Below are 27,141 nucleotides of genomic sequence, written 5' to 3'. Positions count from 1 at the left end.
TTAACTTCAGGAGAGAGAAAAAAAATAAAGTCTGGTGAGGGAACAACTGTTTATAGCTGCCATAATGTAAATGATAACAGGAACTTGTCTCATGGATGTTGCACAATATTAAATGCCACTCTAAATGGTTAAAAAGCACAATGTGTCATTCATTAATAAATTAAAAAATTGTAATCTTTGGCAAATCGCTGTGGTATAAGAGAAATAAAAATGCTGTTATTGGAAAATAATCAACATCAAAGTGGTAAGAGTAACTCCGCTTCATCAAGCCACATCACACTGGCCTATTGTTGATTATTTTCCTATAACAGCATGCCCCCAAGGGTTTGCTTTTTCATTTATATGAAATACTATCTATTTCTGCATTTTAATGATGTAGAAATATTACAGTTCTGTATCTAGACCTCACTTATAGGTATTGGGCTTCTAGCTGATTGTGACTGCACTGCATAAATTTGACTCCATTCATTTATCTGAATGAAGGATCAATGAACAGCTCACACTATACTATGGAATGAAAATCTCAAAATAAACTGCCATACAAAAAACATCATCAGCCTCGTGGCTCTTCATTAATGCAGCGGCTCTCAGACCAGTCCTCAGGGCACATGAGACAGTCCACATGGACCACTGCTGTAACGAAATAGTGGGAAGATTTTGGAAAGATAATCATTTCTGTTCAAGTTAATATTTCACAGCTGGTCATTTTTGGAAAATATATAAACACACTCTTTAGAAATCAATATTTGGGGGAAAGGAGGTTTGAAACAGGCCAGAGTCGATGTGCATTTTTGAAGTTATTCTTTCCCAGACACAAAATAGCACAAGGAAAAATTGAGGGAAAAAAACACAGATTCAGAGAAGAAGAAACTGACATTTGGTACTTTTGCAGAAATCTGATTTCAAACAATTTAAAGCTAATAAATCAGCATTTTCCTAATATAATCATACGTAAGCCCACAGGAAGTACATGCGGAGATGTACCTCTAGATGTACCTGAATTTCTGTATCAATTAAAATGATTGGAATTTTAAAGACAATCTTATTTGACCAAAGCACAATATATTACAGTGTCATGTATTTACAAAAATCTGTGTCATTGTTGGTGGTATTTGATCCTTTAATAAGTCCCACTTGAGAAAAGTGTAACTAGATCCAGATATTCTAAATGGTTCAGTTATGGACTTGACCTGACTGCTATATAAAAAATCAACAATTTTTCTGAAATGACATGCTAAGAAGGCACCATTTCAGGTATTTTAATTATAGAAAACACATTGTCCCCCTTTCATACCACAGTGTCTAGCTGTCAGCATGTGATCTAAGCCTCCCACAATGTAACAATGCTCTAAAGCTCTGGCGACGTTGGACACTTAAAGGGTTACGAAAATTCCTAAACATTTAGGCCTCCCCTGGTCCACAGTCAGGCAAACAGTTCACACATGGAAGAAATCCAGTACTGTTCCAACCCTCCAAGTGTCCTACATAGATCAATGTACATCAACAAAAAGTTCCTAAACAAGTGACAGAGAACCACAGGGTTATGGTTAAGAGTCTGAATGCTTGTGTTGTAACTGATAATCTGATAATCTTTATATTCATGAGTGAGCCAAAAGAAAAACAAGAAGAGCCGTGTTTATGGGAGGTTACCACACAGGAAACCGCTGCTTTCTAAAAGAAAATGTTGTCCATCCAGACAGCCTACTAGAAAGCACCATGAGAACAATGTTGCGTAGAGAGATGACACACAAGTTGAACTTTGAACGTTCATACCTATATACTGTCAATCTATACTCTCAATAGCTGCTTTAATAGGAATTTCTGTACGCCTGCTCATTTATGCAATTAACTAATCAGTCAATCATGTTCCAGCAACGCAATGCATAAAATCATGCAGATAACAGGTCAAGAGCAGGAAGCCTACAAGAACTGAAATCACCACTCTTTACAACTGTGGTGAGCAGAAAAGCATCTCAGATCACACTGAACCTTGAAGACCACATCAGGGTTCACTCAACCAAGAACAGGGGGTACAGACTCACCATAACTGGAAAATTGAAGAATGGAAAAAGACCAAGCGACATTTTTCCAATCTTCAACTGTCCAGTTTTGATTAATCTTTTGCTTGATGTGAATATTAACTGAAGCTCTTGACCTGTATCTGCATGACTTTATGCATTGCTCTGCTGCCACATCATTGGTTGATTGAATTCCTGCATGAATACATTTACTTGTGATTGATGTACATGCAAAAGAAAAAAACATCATTTCAGGAAAGAGGACAAATTTCACCATGTGAAGGATTTCTCAGGCAGCCACTATATACATATCTGAACTAAACAAAACACTGCATAGCAACAACAAAACCTGGCAATGGGAGTAAAACATTGTGAGACTGCTTTGATTCCTCAGTATCTGGAAGGCTCGCCTCACTGAGTCACCAATAAACACCAATAAAGTCATATCAGGAAACTCCACAGCATCATGTCAGGGCATCTGTCTACGATCTACAACTTATGCAATGTGACAATAATCCAAAACACAAGAGTAAACATGAGGAGCTATTTACTTAAACAGAAGATATTTTGGCCACTGACCTCAATGCTGTTGAAACGCTATAACTGGTTCTGAGGCAGACTACTCAAACAAGAGAACCCCAAAATATACATGAACAAAAACAGTTTTGTAACAAATGAATGGATTAAAATGCCTGAAACACTAATCAGAAACAGCTTCTTAAAGAATTTGGAGGCTATTGTCAATAAATAAGGTTCTGTTTACTAGCAAATGCTGACAGTTTAAATCATTGGTTTGATAAAAATGACAGATGTTCTTAAAGAAGATCGGATCACAGGTTAAGAGCCATTCATTCAGAAATCCAGATAATTCCATAAGATCTACAAATATTTTCCCTCACATATTTAGGTGACATCATTATAAAGCCCTGTGTTACACTGAGTAAAGAAACATACGCGACATGAATGCACAGCATAATTGCTGTAAGCCCAGGTCACAGACCCACCCCCAGACTGAAAGACTAAATAAAGACCTGCATTAGAATGCAAGCCGAGTTACGTGCTTCAGAGATGTTCACCTTAATTCCTACTGAAAGCCGAACAAGGCAAGTGTCGTCCTTGAGGACTTGAGACAATTGAATAGTAAACCATCCATCCAGCACCCACAATGAAACCAGTTTAGTGAGGGGGATGTTTTCGTCCCTTCTTGTCGAAATACTGTCATGTCAAGTTTAGATTAGGGATGTAACCAAAAAAGAATACATTATTTGGATTTAACAGATAATGTGTTCTAAACAAATACAGATACAAATAGGAGGCGATAAGAAAGTTTGCCAGAAATGTTCACAGAAATGTTCACATGGTATCCGGGTTGGGATTAGAGTTATGCAACGTGACTGGGACACGATATATATATATATATATATATATATATATATATATATATATATATATATATATATATATATATATATATATATAAAGAAGAAGAAGAAGTCACAAAGAACGATAAGAAACACCCTTCCAGTTTAGGCCACACCCACTTTGTGTTTTGAATACAGATACAGATATGAATATTTGGAGCACTAAACAGATACAGATACAGGCATTGCATTACACCCCTAATTTATATATAACTAAGTGGTCCAGAATATAAATGGCTAAGTACAGAACTTCAGGAAAAGATCAAAAGGCAGCTGGCGGTGTTGCATTACCTACAGAATGGTCGGAGCTCCTCAGGTGCCAAACAGCAGTAACAGAAGGAGCAGTGTTGCCTTACTGGCTCTTGTCATCAGTGTAATCCCCAACAGCTATTTGTGACACTAAACACCTTGCAGTCGAACGCCGTATTTCACAGATGATAGGTGTAATTCACGTAGAGTTAAGAATTATGGCCTGGGTCATGTTATATTTATTGATTGATCTGCAGTTCAATTCAGTTCACACCACAGAGACGGGTGACAAAATGGTGGCTCCGTTGTGCAGTGTAGGGGGGTCGTTTATTTCTAGTGCTGGCATCATTCGTGTCCACTTGTCCCCTTAGCGGTACTCATCACTGCAAATCAATCAAATCAAAGTTCTTCTGATGGATCACCTTTACCCTATGATGAAACATTTCTCTCGATGGGCGTGGTCTCTTCCGGATTGACTCCGCCCCATCCACAGGGCATCTGAGGGTTTACTGAATGGTTTGGTGAGTGTGAAGATGATGTAAATCATATGCCATGGCCTTCACACTCACCGCAACCCAACTGAACACCTACGTCCTCCACCACCATCATCAAAACACCAACTGTGAGGGGAAATCTTGGATATGGGTTAGCTGTCTGCATACACAGTACACTGTTTGTGATTATATAAAAATGATTTCTTTGGTTCAGATCTTGGCAGTAGGCTTTTAGACCAAAATTCAGTATTGTTCCTTTTTCTATCTATGAACATAGATTAAAATTTTGGTTCAGGTGAAATGTACACATTTTTGTGATCTTATATTTTCAGAGATCTATGGTTAATTTCTGTTACAGTGGAGCGCCACAATAAGGACAAATTACAGAATCGCGAAAAGAGCTGCCTTGAAATATATACAAAAGTCTCCATATGTAGGGGAAATTCACACTTTTTAGCAAAATTTCTTCCAAAATCTTTCATACTTAGTTTATATATATACATGTGTGTGTGTGTGTGTGTGTGTGTGTGTGTGTGTGTGTGTGTGTTCAGATAGCCTTTAAGAATGCCTTTGACAAAAGAAGAACGTATTGAAATCATTCTCATGGCTGGATCGGGAAGCTGTCGCAACTCTGAGAAGGACTTTAACAGGAAACATGGCAAGCACATCACACACGACACTGTTGCCAAACTTATTAAAAAATTCAAAAAGACTGGAAGCGGACGTCCATGAACATCCACTGATGAAGGCACAACTGACATGGTGCTGGCAAACATATTCTCCTATGTATGGAGACTTTTGAGACACTCTGTAGATTCAAGCAATGGGCTTAATTTTGCATAACTCTGTGTAACATTTATTTAAATCTGACTGGAAAAGGCGTACATCTTGATCACATAACATATATATGTTACAATATATACAATACCATCTAACCCCAGCTGTTCAAAAACTTTTGACAGGCAATGTACATGCTCAAAAAAACATAAGTACCACAGTGCATTATTCCTTCTTTCTGTCATAGTACCATCAGGTACTTTTTACATTCATCTTTTACCTAGGACATTGCATGTTGTTTACCTTTAATTAGCTTTTAAGGTCTAATGTGAAATTACTTTTAGGTTCCCAGATAAAGAGACATACTAAAGTTACAAATTTTGTACAAAACCTGATGGTACCATTTACGTACATTTAGTATGTATGTATGTATAATTTCACCTGGAAATGTGAATATAGTACACTTTTAAAAATAATTTAAGGTACATACTTGGAGATTAAGGACCACTGATGTAAATTTAAAGCAGCTCTTATGCTGCTTTTAGATGGAACTGGCTGTCAGAGAGCCTCAGAAGTGGCACGACTTTAAATGGAGACTGAAAACTTTCCTGTTCCATCATATTTACAGTTAAGCGTGTGAGGTTCGCTCTCAGGGACAGTACAGGACTTTAGCTGCACTGTATTCAGGGACTGGAATGCACTTGCTTTGTTATCTTTTTTTTCCTCTTAAGTATTCCTACTTTTAAACTGGACTTTAACCTAAGCTTTAATTTAATTTAAATTGTTTTTTACATTTACTTTTGGTCTATATATTCGTTTATTGGATTTGTAAAGCACTGTGGTTATAATTGCCTTGTGTATGAGATGTGCTTTGTAAATTAATTTGCCTTGAGTTTAATCTAAAGTCTAAATAAAGGTACAAAGGTATATTAGAGGTATGTAAAAGGCACCAAACTGTACTTTTCCTTTATGTTGGACTGGAACCAGCAAGGTGCAAGGTTTCTACCTTTAGTATACCTTTGCACCTTGCTGGTTCCAGTCCAGCAAAAAGGAACAGTACAGTTTGGTGCCTTGATTTCTGAGAGTGCGGCTCTTCTGCAACAGGGACTCATTCTCATTCCGGATAGTGCAGCGTTCACTGATACCAGTCTTACAACAACAAAAAAATATCGCGATATCGATGAACAGACACCATATCGCGCTGCTCTAGTGGCTTGTGGTATGATTTAAGGCGGGAGGGCGGACTTCGAGAAACGTCAGAGCCATTAATCTATTTAAAGCGCATGCGATCAGTGGCACAGCTTCACGCGTAAAGGCGCATCAGCGTTGAGAGCAGACAGGGGATCTGATGAACGCGGGAATATCGCAACTGCGACGGAAGACATGAAATGCGCTGCGGCTGTGCGTCTCAAGCTCACACGAGGAGGAATTTACTTGAATTTGTGACCCTGAGCGCAGGATGCCCGTTTCGCTCTTTCGGCGGAGAAGATGTGCAGCGCACAGAAGTAAACAGTAGACTGATCCGACGCCAGCTCGGAGAGCCCTGATGTCTTCATTTGGCTTTTGGCACTCGGTGATGGTGGATTTCTCTCAAATTACCGGCACGGAGCTCAGCAGCATCCGGTTATCGCGCGCCTCCGTGCGCACAGATAAGACTTCTCTGTAAAAGACACAAACACACAAACACGACGGACTTCACTTGGATATTGTGGATAAATGGATGAGGAACGGCAATATTTCTGGGGGAACCCCTCACGGATACACTCACTCTGAAGCATTTTGGATCCTTCAATGCCACCCGAGCCATCTGGAACTGCGTTTATGTGTGAACTGCAGGTCTGCATGGGCCCAATTTAAGGTGAGTCAGAACAGCTGTATATATTAAAAAAAAAATTATGCAGAAATTAATTCAAATTTGCATGGATCCGATTTTAGAGCTTGTTTAGATGAATGCACAGAAACCCAGATCACCAGTATCGCGCATTACGCGTGTGGTGCTGTGAGTGCAGAAGTTGTGCGGTGTTATTTGTGTTCGTGGCACCAGGCTGCATGCTTCTCTACATCTGAAAACATCTCAGTCACTGCTGGGACTTTGGGTCATACCCTCACATGCAGCCCTGGGGTTTGTTATGCATCCTGTTCAACCATATTTGCATTTAACTTCTCACATAAGTCTAATTCTCAGTGTCATTTCTCCAAACATTTGGCTGTTTAGCCTTTTTTTTTTTTTTGCTTCCAATGCAATCAAATCTCATACTGACAATATATATATTTACCACATGCATCTGATATTTCAATCAACAATCATGTAACAAATCAACCAAAACTGTCATACAAGTATTTTTTCCCCCAAGCTCTACATTTACATCTGGCCATTCCAGCCATATTTTTTTTAGATAAAAAAAATATCTAAAAAGCATTTTTAATCAGCAATTTCATATTTCCTTTATAAAGCTATATGAAGTGTGCTTCTGCTGAAGGCTGGAACTGTAAATAAGGAACAGAAGTTGCTCTGCCACATTGCATTTTCTCCTCTGCATGTATTGACAAAAATCTGTTTAGCATTAACTGAAATTGTGCAGAAACAGTACTGCATTTTTCTGAGAAGTTATAAATAATGCATCTGGAATGAAGATGCTTTAAATCCATAACATTTTAAAGAATGTTTGGGATTTGAGCCACTAACTCACTTTTCATTTGATTTAGTGTGAATATTCTGGAGCATGTTTTGAATCATGTATTTAGCAATGTTTGAAGCAATTTAAAAAAAAAATGAAACAGGACAGAAGGGAAGACTCCAACATAATATAACACAAATATTGTGGTTACTGTTCCCCAAACCCCACAGTGCACAAATTACATACATCAACTTACTCAATACTTATTGATTGCATTATCGCCAGAAGAGGAATGGAAAGAATTCCTCACCGTGTGACTTACTCGTGTGCATTCATGTGAGGTCAGCGACTGTATAACCGTCAGACCTATCTCTGTTTCGTTGCAGCTCCTTCCATAGGAACTGAGTCTAAAATGAAGTTATGGGATGTTCTAGCTACGTGTTTGTTGCTCCTGAGCTCCGTATCCGCTCGCCCTCTCTTCAACAAGCTGCAGCCTTCCAAGAGAGCTCCTCAAGCCGAGCGTCACAGTGAGCTTCTCGTCCTGGACCCAGTCATAAACTCCCGTCTCGAAACAGCCAGTCTGAAACAAGCCTCCATGGAAGAACAATGTAAGTCAGTGCCCTAAAAGAGCTGGGATTTCTCTATCAAAAACACACTGAATAGTGCTTAATATGATGACCATGTACTTATGTATTATTGTGAGACATTCCCTTATTTTTTCCAGCTGGACAAAACAAAAAAAAAAAAAAATACAGATATCAGTATGATATCTTGTTACAGCATTGGATTGAATCATCCTGTCAGTACGTGTTTGTCAAACAGTTTATTTTCCCAAGCGAAAATTATATTAAGCCATTCTTGTTGTGCCATGGATGATCATGCAAAATTGTCCCACAATGACACAACTGCCAAAAGACTGCTGTCCAAATGTGGTTGCAGGGAAACTAGAGCTTGTAAACCACTATGGTTAGCAACTATTTAGCAGAAACCACTTAGAAATGATTTCTCTTAGTAGAGGTATGTAATCGTATTTTTCAGCATTTTGTGAAGCCCTACTCTGTACACAATGGTCAGAGACGGTTTAATTAGTATCTGACATTCCGCAACACGATAATGACTTTTCGAAGACGACAGGAGAGGTCAGGAGGCACAGCGACAGCCAAAAAGACATTCCTTCCTTGAATGGTTGGTCCTCATTAGTGCTTTGTTCAGTAAATGAGAATGTGTTTACTATAAAATACCCATGTCCATAACCACAATACTGCTGAGAACCTAGATAAATGTGTGTCTGTGGGGAAAGGTTTCGTAGACGATGGACGTTTTAGGCAACAGACTCATCCTTTCATTGTGTTTATGACCATTTCAACAGCTATGTGGGAGGCATCTTCATTTGTTTAACTAAAGATGACACTGGCTTGTCTTTACACAGTAGTAAACCTGCAAATTTTCTAGATAAGGTATGGAATGCTAAGTGAGTCACGTCTTGCTAAATGCTCCACCTCTTATCTTAAGAACAGCATCTTTTAATGCCATTCCAACGTTTAGTGACGCACTGTGGCATCTACGGCTGGAACAGTGTCCATTTAAATGCCGTTATGAATGTCTGGTTATCCTCTTTGGATTTCAATACACCAATATATTGAAACCAAACCTCTTGCTAAAGTAGGCTAACTAAATCAATTCAGTGGTTTGATGCACAGCCGACCATGTTACAGTGCCTCAGAATTAGTGTGCAACTCTAGAAGGCCAGTTGTAAACAGCTCGGCTTTTGCATGTCCCTGGGCATCGTAGCCCTGTCATTCTGGCCAACGAAAGACAGTCCTTTTTGTCAAAGGGCAGTGTGTATATAAACAGTGTTCACGATCACACCTGATACTGTTGTACGGAGCCAGTCAGCCAGGCATTAACACGGATTGTATAACACTTCTGGCTGCAGGACCTACAGGTGACAGTTAATGAAATTCAGACAGCTCCACCTGTCTGAGGGCAAAACCAGTCTGCTCACTACAAACAGTGAATAAGTAAAAAGGATAATCCCAGTACATTAAGAATTATAAGTCTTATCACACCCACCACATGCTCCTTAAACCTTTACTCAAATTTGCATGCTCCTTAAACCTTTACTCAAATATCCTGACATGCCTTTTTCCAATAAACCCTTTCTTAACTTACCTTGACTTACCTAAGTAACTCTTAGTAAACTCTTAGTAAACTTAGTAAACGCTTCCTTATCTCAACTTACCTGGCTCCAGTAAACCCTTCCTTACCTTGACCTACCTGGCTCGAATAAACCCTTCCTTACCTTGACCTACCTGGCTCCAGTAAACCCTTCCTTACCTTGAACTACCTGGCTCCAATAAACCCTTCCAAACCTTGACTTACCTGGCTCCAGTAAACCCGTCCCCAACTTAACTTGACTTACCTGGCTCCAGTAAACCCGTCCCCAACTTAACTTGAATTAGCTGGCTCCATTAAACTCTCCCTTGCCTTGACCTACCTGGGACCAGTAAAACCTTCCATCGCCTGACTTACCTGTCTCCAGTAAACCCTTCCGTACCGCGACTTGCCTGTTTCCAATAAACCATTCTTTACCTCGACTTACCTGACTCAGGGTGGACCTTAATGGAATTTTAAGGGCTGTCGCTTTGTTTTGATTTAATTACTCGTTGAATCGTAATAAAATTAGCTTCAAAAAATACCTATTATAGCCTCAGGAGAGCTTTTCCAGATGCCATAATGCAGTCTGTTTGGTGGACATGTGAGGGAGGGAACTTCACGGAGTTCCTTCTATAATGAAATCATTGTGTATTACATGTAGATCAAAGGATGCTACATTTTTCTCCTCTCTGTTCAAGTGCAAGACAGTGCATATGTTTTGAGTTTGTGGTTGAACAGATGTATTCTGCTGTACCTCAATGTCATAACCCAAGTTGAGCCAAAATGAGCAACTGCTTATCACATTGCACCATTGCTCCTTATAGAAAAATGTACCCATGTAGACACAGTGTAAACACACCTAATTCCAGGGCATGACTTATGATGATTTCTCTTGTTTTATCTGTTAAAAGATGACATCAATGGACTGCACCCAGACCAGTTTGATGATGTAATGGACTTCATTGCAGCGACCATTGGCAGACTGCGGCGGTCTCCTGAGATGGACTCTGAGGGCAGGGGGAAAGAAAAAGCGAGGCATAGAGGAGCAGCAAACACAGACAGAGGAGCGAAAGGACGAGGAGAAAGGAAGAAAGGTCGAGCACGAGGTGGAGGCAGAGGGGGTAAAGGGAATCGGGATGAACTGATCAAAGGTCAAGGGCGCGGGTGCCTTCTTAAAGAGATCCACCTCAACGTGACGGACCTGGGGTTAGGTTACCGGACCAAAGAGGAGTTGATATTTAGGTACTGCAGTGGTCCCTGTTACGATTCAGAGACCAACTACGACAAGATCCTCAACAACCTCACCCAAAATAAGAAGCTGGACAAAGAGTCACCTTCTCAGACCTGCTGTCGACCCATAGCATTCGATGACGACCTCTCGTTCTTGGATGACAGTTTGGAGTACCACACTCTAAAGAAGCATTCCGCCAAGAAGTGCGCCTGCGTCTGATTTGTGCGCTTGGGCAAGCGAAAAGACACTTGGACAAAATACAGAAGTCTCGCACTCCAGAGGGCATGAAGCCAGTGCAGAGACAAATGCTGCTTCTCGGAGGAAAAGTGCAGGTCTCGAGTGTGTCATTGTTTATTCTGCACAGAGGGGTGCACAATGAGAATCGAAGGAGTAAGATTTAATGTCAGAAAAACTTCAGGAAAAGTACTTCAGCGACAGAAGCAACGCCTCAGTATTCACTGTTACAAAACCATGTCAGAGTATTCTAAGCAGGGATTGAAATGTAAATGCTGTCTAAGTGGCAACAATAACATACTCCATCAGCAAGTCACAGAAAAATCGCAACCCGCCAGTCTGGGTATACACAAACTATAACTTCGGCTGTGTGGAAGTCCTAGAGATGGGTGCAAGGGGTGTCTGCATGAAGGAGGCTGTGGACAGTACAGAATTGTGGATCTTTATCTGAAGCCCTTCTGAAGAAATAGCTGAATATGCCTATGTGGACTAGGCAGAGCATCCATCTCACAACCCAGACTCATCCCGCAGTCAGAACAGACTCGTCACAAAAAATGTTTAATATTCAGAAAGTTTTATATATATATATATATATATATATATATATATATATATATATATATATATATATATATATATATATATAGTCTATATGGAAAAATGTATTTATTGAAATTTAATTAACTTATTGTTATTTATTGCAATCCATTGTATTAGAGTGTTTTTCCTTATTTATTTGTGAAGCTTTTTTCCCCTCTTCACCTTGGATGGTGCCAAAGTGGAGCATGCGTTTTTAAGAAAAAGCAGATGATGCGATAATCTAGGCTCACGATTTACCTAGGCTGGAAAATAATCACTTACTCATTTTAGGACATTGGTACATTAGTGTCTCTACCCACTTGGTTTAGAGAAACTGTACGGTCCAACCTCATTTAAAAAAAAAAAAAAAAAAAAAAAACAAAGACAAGTGGACCAATTATGCTTTGAAACAAAAAACCCCATAACCACTGAAAAACTGGCATCGTAGTTTGAAAGACACACACATCTAACACCTCGCTATATCTGGCACCACTGAAAAAAAAAAAATTGTCTAAATTAAAATGCTAGGTCTGTGGTAGACCAGTATCGTGTTTACTCAATCAGAGCAGTTTGGGGAAAAAACGTTAACATCAGTCTTCCAACTGCTCTCTAAACCAATTATCTGTTTGTGAGAGAAAATACAGCCCTTGCCCAGTGTTTATTTTCAACCATAATAAAGTCACTACAGCAAAGGTTTCTAACTATGCTGTGCCCCATGGAGACGCATCATCACAAACAGAAAACATCCTTCCTAGTCGAAAGTTGAAATCCACATCCCATTAGACAGAAAGGTAATGATGTGGTGGACGTCCTTGACGTTCCTCACAAAGTGCCTCAAACTCTTCCAATAGGTCTTGTGCTCTAAAAAAAATGTTCCACAACAGTTTAAATCTGGCATGTCACTGTAGCGTTTCAAACCAAGATTTTTGTCTGGATTTCTCAGGTAAACGGAAACAAACCTCATTAAAGGAAAGTTGAGCCACTTTGTATCCCACCACATGCCTGAAAAGCAGGACAGGCGTAGTACAAAGTCCAGATCCAAACTTACACACAAACACTGAAACAGGGCTTTCACGAAGAGTCACACACACTACCAGAAACAGCTGGTGATGTGTACGTCATGGGATGAGAGGACTGATTTTGTTCTCGATACTGTAACTCACTGCCACATGGAAAGGCCCTATGGGAATGGCACAATATTTCCACGGATTACAGTGCAAAACCAGGTCTCGTGCAAACAACAAACACAGAGCTCAAAAAATCCACACAATTCAGATGTTCTGTTCAACATGGAATCCAACCATAATCCTCCTCAAATCACAAGTCCCTCCATTTAACTGCTCGATTATGATTAGCTAAATTATACGTAAACCATTTTCAAATGAGGGAAGTGATACAGTGCGTTTAATAGCTCAGCCCCGTGGCTCCATCACACACACCTGTGTCTATGTTGTGTCCTGTAATCCTCTGTCCTGGTGTACGATGCTTTATTCAACGGTTAAACGTCCTATTGTTGTGACTATGTTTGTGGAAGCTTTTTTTTTTTACAAAGCCTGAAAAAAGTGTATACATGCAAATTAACTTTGAAAAAAAATGTGGTGAAAACAAGTTCCAGTAAGAATATGAGAGGAAAGCTGACTTTACCAATTCCACCCTGCAGTGTATTTTCAGTCCTGTGAAAAAAAACCCTTGTCTTACTTGTTTTGTGTTACTAAACCAAAGCTCTCTACAGACTTTATTTTTGTACAATATTCATTTTGTAACTTTTTACAGAATAAAACTTGTTTCTATCACTTAAATGTCTGAAGAAATCAATAAGATCATATCCACAAATAATACAAAGCTTCAGGATATTAAAAAATGTGAGTAATATTTTGGAACTTCTTCATATGCTGACCATGTTTGCAGATGATTTATGGTCATTTTTATAACCAGATAAATGTCAACACAGACAGAACGAGTTGAAGAGAAGAGAGGAAGAGTCTCAGTGCAGTCCCTCAGTGGGTTTTGAGCTGTAGAGTGACTCGGGGCTGTTCGAATAGATTAGGCAGTAGAAATCTGTTCTACATTCCTAAACGCAGGCTCAGGATTGTACAGTAAACAATCACGGGTTGCAACGACACGCAGTAAATCTGGGCACTTGGAGGAAATGTTTCCACCAAGCTGAGGGGATTTGGCTCGGAGTAAAAAGATGTGCTGTGAAGCGGAGCTTAAATGTTGCACCAAGTCTCCTCAACCTTACAGCTGGCCTCCATTGGCGCTTTTCCACAGACATGGTACTAGCATTGGTGCTGTTATAATCTGATTACATAATGGCTTGGTTTACAAACCAGTGAGCCAGTTCCTAAAAAGGTTTGCTGTGTCTGTGGAAAAATTGGTCACTAACTGGTGAACCTGATTTCTTTATGCAGGTCTTTTTTCTGAAACAACATTCCTCTTAACCAATCATTACTTTCTGATTTCCTCCAAAATGCACCAGTCAACTTCCTGACAGGTACAAAATTGTGTACTTCTATTCCAGTTCATATTAAATATTAAAGCTGGAGTACTTTTTTAGGCTCTTAGTACTTTCTATTTTTAGAGAGCTGATGTAACTGGCTATATATATATATATATATATATATATATATATATATATATATATATATATATATATATATATATATATATATACACACACACACACACACACACACACACACACACACACACACACATATATATAAGATTTGGAGGTAAATCACATGCTGCAACGAAATATGTTTCAATATTTTCAAATTTGCAAACTGAAATGCACGACTTAAGTAAGCCAACTGAGGGGTTTGGAAGGAATTTTCAGCTGACTGATTGTTTAAAAGGAATGTAGTCTCTGAAACAAAATGATCTAGGACTATGTCCTAGTTCAGAACCTCATGTTTCACCCACATGGAAGACAAGAACAAGTCAATGCCAGATTTAAAACAATCCGTGTGAATATCCAGTCCAAGAAAAGCCATTGTAGAAAGAACGATGCACCAGAAAAAAAAAAAATCTTGTGTTAATATTTTGTGATTGATCAGGAAGAGGAAACATCGGTGAATGCAAATTTGCCATTAAAAGAACTCTGCAAAATCTAGTGATACAAGAAGACATCCTCTCCTGAATAATCGCTAGTAGCTGAGGCAGAAAAATACTACGGCCTGCCATCTGAGCTCAAAGTGAAAACAAGAAGGAGGCGGTTCAATCCGCTGACAGGCTCCCATTGATATATAGAGATCCTGGCAGGCCTGCCAAACCCGAAACACTCCCTTCGGGCCACAACTAAAGTGGCGTGGTGAGCCCAGTGGGCATGGTTATGCCGTGACATCACCCAGTGTGGCATTCCGACATTCCATGGATAGTAACGGATACTGGAGTGGACTGGACAGCTGCTGACATCAGCACTCAGAATAGGCGCTGAAGGATTGGGCCGCACGACTGGCTTTGCCATGCTACTTCACTACACATTACCGCTTTTCAGGCTCAGGAGTGAACCCTTTCTCCTCGTAGTTCTGGTTAGGGGATCTGCTCTTGAGGGTTTCTGTGGTTAGTACGTGCTCTCGTGACACTCTCAGGGGATTGGAAACTGGAGAATTTTGCAGCTCTGGGTATAATTTAAATTTTTCTTCAGTATTATGAATTGAGTAGAAGCTAGACGAAGGGGAAGAGACGGTTCCTTATTGATGCAATGCCCCCAGGAAAGTCCTTTGGTGAGTTGTTGGGTCAAACAATCCTTTGAAACTGATAGTATGTCAATATCATACGTCTAAAAAAAGAAAAAAATCACCCTGAAGTTCTGCTAGGTTAGCCAGAGGGTAAATTCCACGGAGTGGTAATGAGCAGAAATATGCAATCCATGTATCCGACAAGCCCATGCCACCCCATCCATCACTTATTATTGGTTCTCTATTATGCAATAGACCTAAAAGTAGACACAGAGGAACATCAGAGATTAAGTATTTATAGGAACAACATTTAGGCCAAGTGAGATATGATCAAGAGTCACTGCCATAATTACACAAAACAAAACCATTCCATTATTAGCAAATATATATATATATATATATATATACATATATATATATATATATATATATATATATATGTATATAAAATACATATAAGTGTGTGTGAACAGGTACACAATGGTCCTTTTGACCAATCTTGGGTCAATCTTCAGACATCAGATCTGATAGAATCCATCTTTTAAAAGAATCAACGTCTGACATTTTGCTGTTGTAATAAAACTGCATATTTCTCAGCCAGCTAAAAAAATGTTCTCTCCGCACAAGTAGGTTTTGATGAGCTGGAAAAGAAAAGTAGCTAAAAATGATTTCAAAATAAATATTTACTTAACGCAGTGAGTCACCAAGAGCTAACCAAGCGCCTCTAGACTGCCTAAGACAGCGCATTTTGTGGAAAAGTCCAAGGCTGTAGTAAGGGGGTTCAGGGACAGAAAGATGGATCAGAGCTCTTGAGATTTAGCAGAATGGAATCTGTTGTGACACAGCAGTCTCCTGTTTGTGTACAGGCCGGGAGTCACCTCGGCACAAACATCTGAGCTCAGTGATCTGCGACAAAACGTGGAGCATGTTCTGAACGCGGAAGAAGAAAGAGAAAATATTGTATTCCCTTATTAGAGAAATTAACGGACGGTCACACATCATTTGGAAAGAGCTTGACTACGCTTAACCAAAAAAGGTGAATAATTCTGCAAAGAGTTTGGGGGAAAAAAAACCACATTTTAGCAGGCCATGCTTTTCCCAATACAAACGCGTGCACTGACCACACACGCTGCGTGTTTATTTTGCAACATGAAACAAAAATACGAAGTGAAAATCTTTAAAACCAAACTACTACAAAAATGTATCCAAACCAACATTCTGTACATTCAGTACTTCTACCTAGTATGAAAATCAGTTACACATGAGCACTGCATGATGCTGATGCTGTCGCTCTCTCTCTCTCTCTCTCTCTCACTCATTCAATTTCTTTCTCTCTTTCATACCACACAAACACACACTAAAACAAGTGATGAAGTCCTGAACATGGTTATGGCAAAATATACACATGGTGGTAACTCCACCGATTTCAGGAGAGTAAAGCAGTTTTCAGATCTTGCGTTTCTTCCACTCGGGCTCCTTGCTGGCCTCCTCATCCTCGGATTCTTCCTCCGCAAACAAGGGATCGGGCTGAGTCCTGCAGAAGAAAGGAGCATAAAGATTAGGGATGTAGCAATGACGGCAGTATGTCCACATCTGGCGAAGCGTTTTTCTTTTATTAGGAAAGTTAAAAGGAACAAAAACTAAACAAGTAGGTGCTTTGATAAATGACGACAAATCATGGATGAACTAGAGAAATAAAGGCCGTGTGGTGAAAAACTGCTCGGAGCTACTGTTACTCTTGGCATGCCAAGGCTTCAAACAGAGTTTGAATAAGGTCCCTGGAGAAACAGATTAAGAATGAAGGGCTGGAGGGACAGAGCAGGAGAAAATGAGACCGACAAAAAAAGGAAAGCAGGAATGATTGAGGGAGAGTTATAGCGAGCGAGAGGGATTAAACCATTCCCCTACTCTCATCACTCAATTCCGTACAGTGATTAAAATGCAACATCTGGTCCTCGGTGAGTCATGGCATGGATGCAGTTTTGGTTAGAGAGGATGAAAAAAAGAACTACACGCAGATAACTACAACCCCAGTGCTTCAGAGAAATCTCTGGCTCTTACTCTTACAAGGCCAAATGTTTTGTTCCCTCGTTCCCTTATCTACGAGTACTGTTGCTGCTGTAAAGGGCAACACTGACCTCACAACCAGCTCTGTATATTTCAAACAAATTACGTTTCACGGACGCACTTGATTAACCCGTGACAGAGACCTGTTGCCATACAACCCATTGCTGGGGCCGGCAGTATTCCCTGATGAGTTCACCGAGACCACCAGTGCGAGTAATTACTGTGGAAGCAGAACCGAGGGTTCGTTAGTGGACAGATACGTTGTAGGTAACAGCACAAGACAAAGACGGCGGTGATGGACGACACAAGAGAAGTTATGTATTCGACATGCAATCAGTTTCCAGGTTCTCAAGTATCAGCTGGGTAGTATTTCTGTGTGGGCAGGTTACTGAGGTCAGGTGTGTGTGTGTGTGTGTGTGTGTATATGTATGTGTGTGTATGTCTCCATCAGCCTACTCTCTGGCACGACACCTGAGGAAAGCAATTAAGGCGGGCCAACAAAGGAAGAAACAGGATCATTTGTGCATGGAAGTGCTACAATAGCTCTCGTTAGTGTCGACAGTGTCATTAACGCTAGTAGCTCTAAAAGGCTGCACTCCGGTGTAATGATGGAGATTAAGTTACAAGCCGACGCTCAAGCACGCATCACGACCCAAGTCTAGGTTTCAAACACAGGACCACTCAAAGGACTATGCAAACTTTGGTGACAGGAAATGAATCCTATATGGGGTGATCTTGAATTTCCCTTTGCATATGTCAAAACATACAATTTGAGATATGGGAGATATTGTGTATTACAATATGTTCAAAATTGTAGATGGTAACAGTACCACAGAAGGTTAACTTTCTATAACAGCAGCTATGACGATAGTTCCAGTTCCACATTATCTATAGCAACAACTTACACGGGGAATTGAATAGTAGACACTCCACATGATCTAAGGCTAATAATAAACAGAGTAAAAACATGCTGTTATTTAGCAAAGAAAAATGCCTATTCAGTAATATGGCAAAGAGAGAAGGTTTATTTGTGCAACGTTCAGAAGCGAAGCTGGTCCTTTAAGTTTCCCACTAGAGGAAAGTGTTCAGGACAGATAAATTTAGGCTTTGCAGTTTCTCTGTAATAATGATTTTTTTCTGTCTTATTAACTTCAAAAGAAAGGGATTTAAGGGATTTAATGTTTTAGTTTTTACAACAAATGATAATCAGGACCTAACTTGTTTCATGGACATTACATGTAACTATAAAGAGATAAAAAGTATATGTTCTTTAACAAACACATAATTGTAATCGTACATTGAACAAACTTGTCTATAATGCAGCAGCTCAACCTGTAGATACGCAAGATTCACCCTGTATTACAAGTCACCTTCTAAACACTAGCAGCTCTGACTAATCCAATCTGGAGAACTCCACAGGGATCTGCCCCACAGGGTGAAAAAAAAAAAGATCATTTATCAATAGCACGGGAGTGTAAATCTCCCCACTAACACTCTTTACAGAGAGAGGATCGAGTGATCCTGTCTGTTCCTGATCAGGCCTTGTCAGGGTGGACGCCGTGTGCCGGCTGAACGGACCACCTGCGAAAGTCGGTTCATTCATCTGCTCCAGTCCAGGTAAACATCCCGTGGTGGGAAAGACGACGGAGGAGAGACAGAGAGATGGAGAGATAGCAGGCTGACAGCTTCTTATCAGCCGACACTTGGAGAGAAAGCATTTTTCAGTTCTAGAGGGAACTAAAAGTGGCGTCTTTACCGTGATCCATACACGGAAAATGTCAATACAAAACCGAGATAAATGTCTGCGCTTAATAGTCCGCCATCCCACTTTCTTTTTCACTACTCGTAAACAGAACATAAAATTAGGGCTTCGACATCCATTAAAATTCCCTAAAGCTGGAAACTTGCTGAGACACTCATTTTATGTTAACCTGAGAGAAAAAGAAATCACCAGACGGCTCTACTGGACTGTTTCCTAATTTAAGCAAAATTAAATTCTACATAGTCAATCAGCCAACACATACTAGATGCCCTACATTTCCTTCCTTAATGTGCTTAACAAGTGTGAGAGGTTTACAACTAGGCCTAAGATAGACCTAAATTACACACTTGGCTCCAACTGCATCGAGTTCAGTAACCTCAGTAACGTTTTATTTGGTTCTTCCACTGTTCTATAAAAAATAGACCAAAGTACATTGCTCAGCTTAAAAAAAAAAAATAAAAAATAAAAAAATAAAAATAAAAAAAGTAGTAATCTCCATCCAGACTCATATGTGGTGTGGCAAAGAAGAATTTTACATCTGAAGTGCTTCAGATGATAATATAGTTTAAATATGATTTATGAATACCACAGAGTTGTTGAATTCTCAAATCTGATTGGTCAGAAGGTGTTTTTTCCCTCTAACAGTACGGCCCGGACAGGTTATATAAATGCACTTAGATTTGGGGTGAGTTAATAAATTTATTTAATCATTTTAACATTCAGATAGAAGCTGAAACTGGTGAGCAGCGTGGAGAAAAGCTTTACATCAGAAACCGTTTAAGGCGACATAATCGCTAAACACACTATTTATCTGATAAACGTTTATTCCATTTCCTCTGGAGGACCTTTGCTTCTTTTTCAGTTCAATCTCCAACATGAGCTGTCTCAGGTAGTCCCGCAAACACACACACACACACACACACACACACACACACATACAGCTTTTTAAAACATTCATGCATTCGTCAGCCGAGGCGTGACAACAAGGATGCGATACGCAGGTGCAACCTGACCTGAGTCACGCACACATGCACACACACATCTTTCCCTCATACACACACACACACAGGCCTCTAGTTACATCAGGACCTGTCACTGACAATAGCCTTGTGTGTGTGAGGGGCTCCATGTTGCCCTCGCGCCTGTCAGGCGTCTGCAATGTTTTTCTAAGGAAACTTTCCTATCTAATCTAATCTAATCTAAACTAATCTAATCCAATCTGTCTTTCATCCCAAGCTGTCTGCTTTTACCTCTTCATCACGAAACAACTGGCTGCTTACATTTTGTACGCAGGAGCGACCCAGAAGGGGTTCTCTGCGGCCTCTTTGGCGTGGCGCAGGATGGCCTCGCGGGGGTTGCTGTCGTCTGTCTTGTCCAGAGCGATGTTCTTCACGATGTAGGATGACAGGGTGCCTCCGTGGGCTGCCACGCGACCCCCCCTGCCTGTTTGCGAAAACCAAAGAGAGGAAAGGCAACATGATGCAAAACATACAAGTCAAATTCATTCGTATAAATACAAATAACAACTTAAATGCCCTTTGTAAAGTGAGACGGGTCAGGAAAACCCGGGCCTCCCTTCCTCCCGCGCATGTACACACACGGTAAACATTAAGAAAAACATCCTCTGCTTGGTGAAAGTATATTTACGTTATGTTTAAACACGGGAGACACTGAGACCTGCTGTAGGCTCGGCGATCGGTCAGAATCTCCCAGAGGTTGGGAGGTTGAGTGAGATCATGTTAAAGGATGATTTATGGATGTGAGGAGAGAGAGACTCGGCCCGTATGATTGACAGCTTTAGCAGAGCTATAGAGGCTGAGGAAACCAGAACGCTCTCCGGGCTGCACTTTCCACGTCTCTGCCTCAAACAGAAATGAGGAAAGGAGCCAAAGCCAGTCGCACCTGGTCCTCAGCCAAGTCTTTAATGTAATCTTACAGTGTTTACTCAGAGCTGCAGTCTAGATCCCACAGCAGCCAGGATCTTAAGAACAGCAGCCAGGAGTACAGGAGATACTGAGGGGTTTTACATCACCTGGGCCGGACACGGGCGGCTCGGGCTTGTGGGATTTCACAGGGTCCAGTCGGTCTTTTTCCAGCTGCTTCTTGGTGCTGCGCTGTCTGGCCTCGCGGAACATTGGCAAAGCGTGGGCTGAAAAAAGAGAGAGAGAGAGAGAGAGAGACACACACACACACATATAAATACATATACATGTATAAAGCCAACTATGTAACTCAGTAACATGAGCACAACAAAGATTAGGAAAAAGAAACAAAACCGTAAACAGAGTACTACACCCTCGAGCTCTATCACAGCGACCACGCAGAGTTACGACGCTCGCTGTGTTTTTATTTAATTCTGATTAATGTTTCCTGATATCACAGTGTCTCAAACACCATCATATTACTCTTGTCTCTGTTTGCGTTTGTAGGAAGGGGTGGACAGGGGATCACGGGGCGGGGGGAAGGTTGGGAGATGAGAAAAAAAAAAAAAATCAGGAGTAGGAAAGATGAAGCGATTTTCCATTCAGGAGTCCTGTTGTCACTGTGCAGTGTTAATTCTTCTCCTGCATGCTACATTAAGCAAAGAGGTTAGCGGTGACACGTTCAATCGCTCTGTCTCCCTCTCCCTCAACAGGCCATCATTCTGCTTTCCTCCTTGAATTTTCCATGGCTATCGGGCGATGCGTCACTCAGCTCAGCCTATCGGCTTACAGCACAGAGTATCAGTGCTTGTTAAATCATGCGCTAAATGCTGAATGCTACTACGGCCACTGGAGAATGTCCTTAATGGTAAACAGAGGGACATGAGAGTTTTGACGGCGAGGTGTGTGTCGTGTGGGCGGAGGGTCAGGATGTGTTTAGGGTTTGTGTGTGGCATGCGCTGACCTGACTGGAGCCCTCATGCCAGGCGCGTGGCGGATGGAGTGACGGACGCTAATGGCATCATGGCTTGCGGGTTAAGGGCCGCGTGAAACAGCAATCCGATGGAAAGCACTCACACACACATATACACACGCGTGATACTGCTGCACTAATGGGCTTGTGACAGCAGAGAATAGACACGAACACTTTCAAGGGCAGCGCTATTCTCCACACAAACTCCTCTGACTAGTCTGTTAGTGCAAACGTGTACGTACACAAAACAACGTGTGCAAATGTGTATGTTCATTTGCATGCATTTATTTGCGTGTGTGTGTTTTGGGTACTCACGGGTGATGATGTAGTCCTGCGTCAGCGTCTCAGCCTGCTTCTCCTTCCTCTTGCTCTTCACCACACAAAGTTTGGCACCCCTTAAAAACAAACCGTCCCAAACAGGAGCATGTGAGTGACACTTTCCCTGGGGATCTATTTTATATTCCTCCAAAATCTAGTTCCAGTGTGTTTTTTTTTTTAAATTTTCTGTGATTTTTTTCTTTTCTGGCTGTCTACGTAAAGAAAAATGATTTCGGATCTGATTTGTAATACTTGTTGGGTTTCTGTTTGTCCCAGGGCATTCCTCTTTGCGTTTCTTTAGGGTTTTTTTTTTTTAACGCACTGAATCTGTGTGAGCAGAATTATATGACATAACTTATAAGTTAAAAACACAGAAGCCACAATATGATTTATGCGAAGAAGAACAATTGATAAAGAAATGATAAATATTATAATATCTGACTAATATATGGGGAAAACTGCTGAAAACCATTTCAAATGTTTACAAATCCTGGAATATCAGTAAATCACATGACTGCTTGTGAGCATCGATTTTCCAGACAGGCAGTGTGTGAGGCCCTGCTGTCCTTGCCCTCAGTAATCACCGCTAATGGACTCAGACGGGACAGTTTAATGAACGGTTCTATCCGACAGCCTCCCAGCTGGAACTGATGGGACAAGCGGTAGTTAATTCAGACTTGTCCGTCTCTGCTCCGGTCCTCGCTACTCTATGTGACCTCTGCGTAGAGTAATTACTGTTCTGAGTCACACTAAACGCACACACAGCTAATATTCTCCCTGTGCAGTAGTGAAGAAGTCGGAAGAGGAGGGACTCTGGAGCTCACTGCACCTCTGGCTCCTGACTGGGTCGTAGTAGACTTTGGCCAGGCCGTTCCCCGTCCCGACCATGATCTGGTTCAGCTTCGGATGCCAGAGACAGCGGACCACACTCTGGAGAGGGACAGAAAGATGGAGAGAGAGAAAAAAACAGGAAGGAGAGTGAGGGAAAGAAAAAAAAATCATTTGGGACAAGAAAAGGAAATATAGAGAACGCAGAGGAAAACAGTGATGAGAAAGCTTCAAAACGTTAGCCAGCGGCACCGAGCTGCTGAGGAGCAGTGAGAGTGGATTCTCCTTCTCACTAAGCTGCGGTTGACTATATTTGGGCTTTGGGTAGAGGCCTGGATTTCACATTCTCTGTGTGACAGATGGAGGATGTGACCGTGTGCGTGTGTTTGTGCGTGTGAGACAGACAGTCTGCAATATGAGCAAGTTTTTAAGCACTACGGTGATCTTTTCACAAACAAGAAATGATCTCCTTTCTTTTAACAATGCCTGAGTGGAGAAGCAGAACAATTATACACACCACAATGCCGAGGATTATATTTATATTTACAAAAAAAAGCACTACGCATATTAGGCAGTACGGTAAATCGAAGACGAATTGATCGTTTTTATATAGTAAACAGTACAGTATAGGACAGATAGGAGTCTTCCAAAAATAAACCACAGCAATGCACAAAGACAGGAGCAGAATAAACACTTGAGGAAGGGAGGGAGTGGAAAAGAAAGTCGGCTTTACTCTAAACAAGTACTAGTGTTAAAGTGTGCAAGAGAAAGTGTACGGATCAGAAGAGACCCACAGGAGCAGTAGAGGGGGTGTGGATGGGGAAAGCTGCTTAGTGTCCAGCTGTTCAGGCCCTCTTTGGCTCCATTAAGCTCGCCTAACCCAGAATAAAGCTTTATTGTCATCCCGCTGTGTCTGCTAGCCATGTGTGGAGGACTACAGGTCAACCTGTGCGCTGCATTCTCCTATTTACTTAACTGTCTGCGCATATTATGGATTAATTTTCGTTATTTAGAAATGGCTACAATGATGACAGACTTTTCTTTGCAGAAATGCCAATAATCCCTTTGTAATGTTGACTCGATTATGTCACATGTCATGATCGCATGCAAGTTTTGATTTCGGTGCATCTGCATGCGCGACAGAACTGTGTGTGTGTGTGTGTGTGTGTGTGTGTGTGTGTGTGTGTGTGTGCATATGCAACAGTATGTGCTCATCTGCAATCTTCACGCAGCATAAGTATGAATAACTGGGCACCACATGGTAACCAATAAGCTCAGTGTCATACAGTCTTCCTCTTCGAAGCCAGTGCTAAACAAGCTCATTAATCAAAAGCAGCTCGTGAGAATTCCGTTCCAGCCCAGGGCAGCTCTAACGCACCTCTGCTGGGGCTAACACGGGGCACTGAATCTCCAAATATAGCAGGAGGAGCGCTAGCTTCAACAAGCTCCTCAGACTATTTACTCCACTTCAGAATCGCTGTGTACAAAGTCGAGCTGTTGCAGCAAAATAAATATAAATAAATACAAATATGACAATCGCAGTGTCGTAATATGATAAGTATAGAGAAGAAGAAACGGTTTCTTGTGCTCTTCCTTCCCCTCTCTCTCACCTTTCTCTGGGTGGGATCTCTCCTGTGTCAATCACAGTGACAATAACCGTCTGTGAGCTCATGTATGCGGAAGAGGGCAGACAGCACTTTCACTTTTTTGGAGGGTGGGTATTGGCAGCAAATTGTGGAGAAAATGGAGGGGGGACACCTTCTACTAGAGCAGAATATCATTAGATTATTGTCCGTATGTATATCAGCTAGAGTGCAAACAAGAGTTAGTGCAATATACCAGATTACTGTCCATATGTGCAAAGTACAAAGGTAGACGTACTGCTTAGAGCTGTACTTAGTATTATTAACACAAGACAAAACTTCTTCCATTTAACTTTACTGGATCAGTTAGTTAGTGATATGTAAAATGATGTGGAAAGCTATAGTGGAAACTTTTTTGACGCTACAATTATGCATAAATTTAGTGCTATGAGGCATGAATTATCACATGTCTCTCCTACAGCAAACTAATAACCAGCAGGAAAAGCAGAATATTGTTGTTGTTGTTGTGCAGAATAGAAAAGGTGCCAATTAGACATAAAAACATACACCTTTTCTACTTTGCAGAAATAGAAACAGTAGGCTATGGGAACATGTTAAATCACACAGCAGAGCTGCTTATCACACACATGAAAAGGCCACACTGATTAACATGGGAGTGTGTTGGAAGTGGCGCCGCTGCTGTGTGCTCACTGCATCAGCTGTTTGAACCATTGGCAGCCACTTTTCTCCAACACGTCTGCTCTCTTTTGGCTAACAACTGCGCTGAGACTGGCCAAACTGAGCGAGCAGGATGCCTCACACACACTAACTGCTCGAGTTCCTTGGCAACCTGTTCTGCTCTAATTCTGAGGAGCTTTAGTGGAGATTTAAAGTCCCTGCAGTTTGTAAACCACGACGTTTTTAAATATCGTTCATCGTCAATCAGGTAATGTGAACATCTCGATATTTAGATCATGTGCACTTATAAATAAGGAACAACACATTTGGTGGTGAGCTGTTACAGGAAAATAATCATGATGCGAAGGATAATGAATATTACCACCCCGAAGTGGATTATTTTCCAACAGCAGCACACCCCAAAGTGTTTTATTCCACAACAATTTGTCAACCATTACAATTTCTAATTTATTAAGGAACGACATGTCATATTTTCTTTTTTTTATCCATTTCTAGTCACAGTTAATGTTGTGGAACATCCACAAAACAAGTTAGTTCCTGTTATAACTTATGTTAGAGCAGCTATAAACAGTTGTTCCCTCACCAGCCTCTCTCTTTTCTCTCTTGCAATCAAAAAATGTAGCCTTTCACGTTACCAAGAAGCTTGAAAGCACCAAAATCCTCTGTTCTGAAGACTTTCCTGTGGTGGAAAACTTACTAAACTGACACTGGAGAGTCCTTACTGAAAGATTCACCATATCAGCAATTCTACATTTTAAATTAAATTTAGATTACTAGACTTACATTACATGGAGCATCTGACAAGTCCCTCTGAATTAGCTGTTGCTATAGAAACGACAGCATTACAGCTGGCACTACTTTCAGAGCTGCTTTTACAGATAATTAATCAACACATTCTGCCCAACTGGATTGTAAAATAATACAAGAACCATGTTGTTGCACTAGTAAATGAGGGAGCAATATGAGGAACCAGCAGCTTGGATTTGCCAGGATTCTTGTGTGAAGAGTCTAGTGTGAGAATCCGATCCTTTCCAGAACGCATTACAGCATTTGCTGGAATTAGAGAGGGACAATGAGGCATCCCCTTTGATCTTGAATCTTTCCTAAACAGCGTGAGCTGTCGTGCTAGCTGGAGGTTTGAGCCAGACTGAACAAGTGCCATAATGGGAGTCTATGCAGACACAAGGAGGATAAAGAGGAGCCTTAATGCTGCAGCTAGATCTGCTAAACCACAGAACCGAGCTGCACAAAAACAAAATAAAATAAAATAAAATAAATCAGCTGCACCTCAAACTCCATGCCAAAGATTAAGGCTTTGCTATATCACAAAGTCTGCCATCAAAGGCGGGAAGAGAAAGAGAAGTAGAATTTGTGTTCAAGGTCTGTCAAGCGTGAGCTGTGTACTGTAGCCCATGCAAACAAATACGCATGTGTGACACATGCTGTGAGAATGGCAAATGTGTGGTCTGGATGCCAGCCCCTAGGGCCCCCTGAAAAACCCTCAGGAATTCATCTACCCCACTAACCA

General features: G+C 40.9%; 2 protein-coding genes across 2 annotated transcripts in view; one reads left to right on the top strand and one right to left on the bottom strand.

Annotated features, from left to right (window-relative positions):
- The first annotated feature begins 6,612 nt into the window (after window positions 1-6,612).
- Window positions 6,613-11,762, top strand: gdnfa (glial cell derived neurotrophic factor a). Its single transcript, XM_026943685.3, has 3 exons — window positions 6,613-6,817; window positions 7,964-8,185; window positions 10,646-11,762. The coding sequence occupies exons 2-3, from the start codon at window positions 7,990-7,992 to the stop codon at window positions 11,182-11,184; spliced, it is 735 nt and encodes a 244-aa protein (XP_026799486.1). The 5' UTR covers window positions 6,613-6,817; window positions 7,964-7,989; the 3' UTR covers window positions 11,185-11,762.
- A 4,789-nt stretch (window positions 11,763-16,551) lies between these two features.
- LOC113544945 (WD repeat-containing protein 70) overlaps window positions 16,552-27,141 on the bottom strand; it is a 38,180-nt gene continuing 27,590 nt past the window's right edge. Inside the window, exons 14-18 of the mRNA XM_026944037.3 lie at window positions 23,333-23,433; window positions 22,501-22,580; window positions 21,323-21,439; window positions 20,571-20,733; window positions 16,552-16,995 (exon numbers count right to left, since the gene is read on the bottom strand). Coding sequence (XP_026799838.3) covers window positions 16,908-16,995; window positions 20,571-20,733; window positions 21,323-21,439; window positions 22,501-22,580; window positions 23,333-23,433 — 549 coding nt within the window. The 3' untranslated portion in view covers window positions 16,552-16,907. The remainder of the gene's footprint in view (window positions 16,996-20,570; window positions 20,734-21,322; window positions 21,440-22,500; window positions 22,581-23,332; window positions 23,434-27,141) is intronic.

The sequence above is a fragment of the Pangasianodon hypophthalmus genome, chromosome 17 (assembly GCF_027358585.1).
Source record: "Pangasianodon hypophthalmus isolate fPanHyp1 chromosome 17, fPanHyp1.pri, whole genome shotgun sequence".
Taxonomy (NCBI): domain Eukaryota; kingdom Metazoa; phylum Chordata; class Actinopteri; order Siluriformes; family Pangasiidae; genus Pangasianodon; species Pangasianodon hypophthalmus.
The sequence above is the reverse complement of the archived record's forward strand: the minus strand, read 5'-3'. Positions and strand labels throughout refer to the sequence as shown.

What these genes read in the sequence shown, in the direction of transcription:
- gdnfa (XM_026943685.3), top strand. Translation starts at nt 7,990, where the DNA reads ATGAAGTTATGGGATGTTCTAGCTACGTGTTTGTTGCTCCTGAGCTCC. An exon ending in AGCCTCCATGGAAGAACAAT is followed by an intron (nt 8,186 to 10,645) that starts GTAAGTCAGTGC and finishes ATCTGTTAAAAG; the next exon opens with ATGACATCAATGGACTGCAC.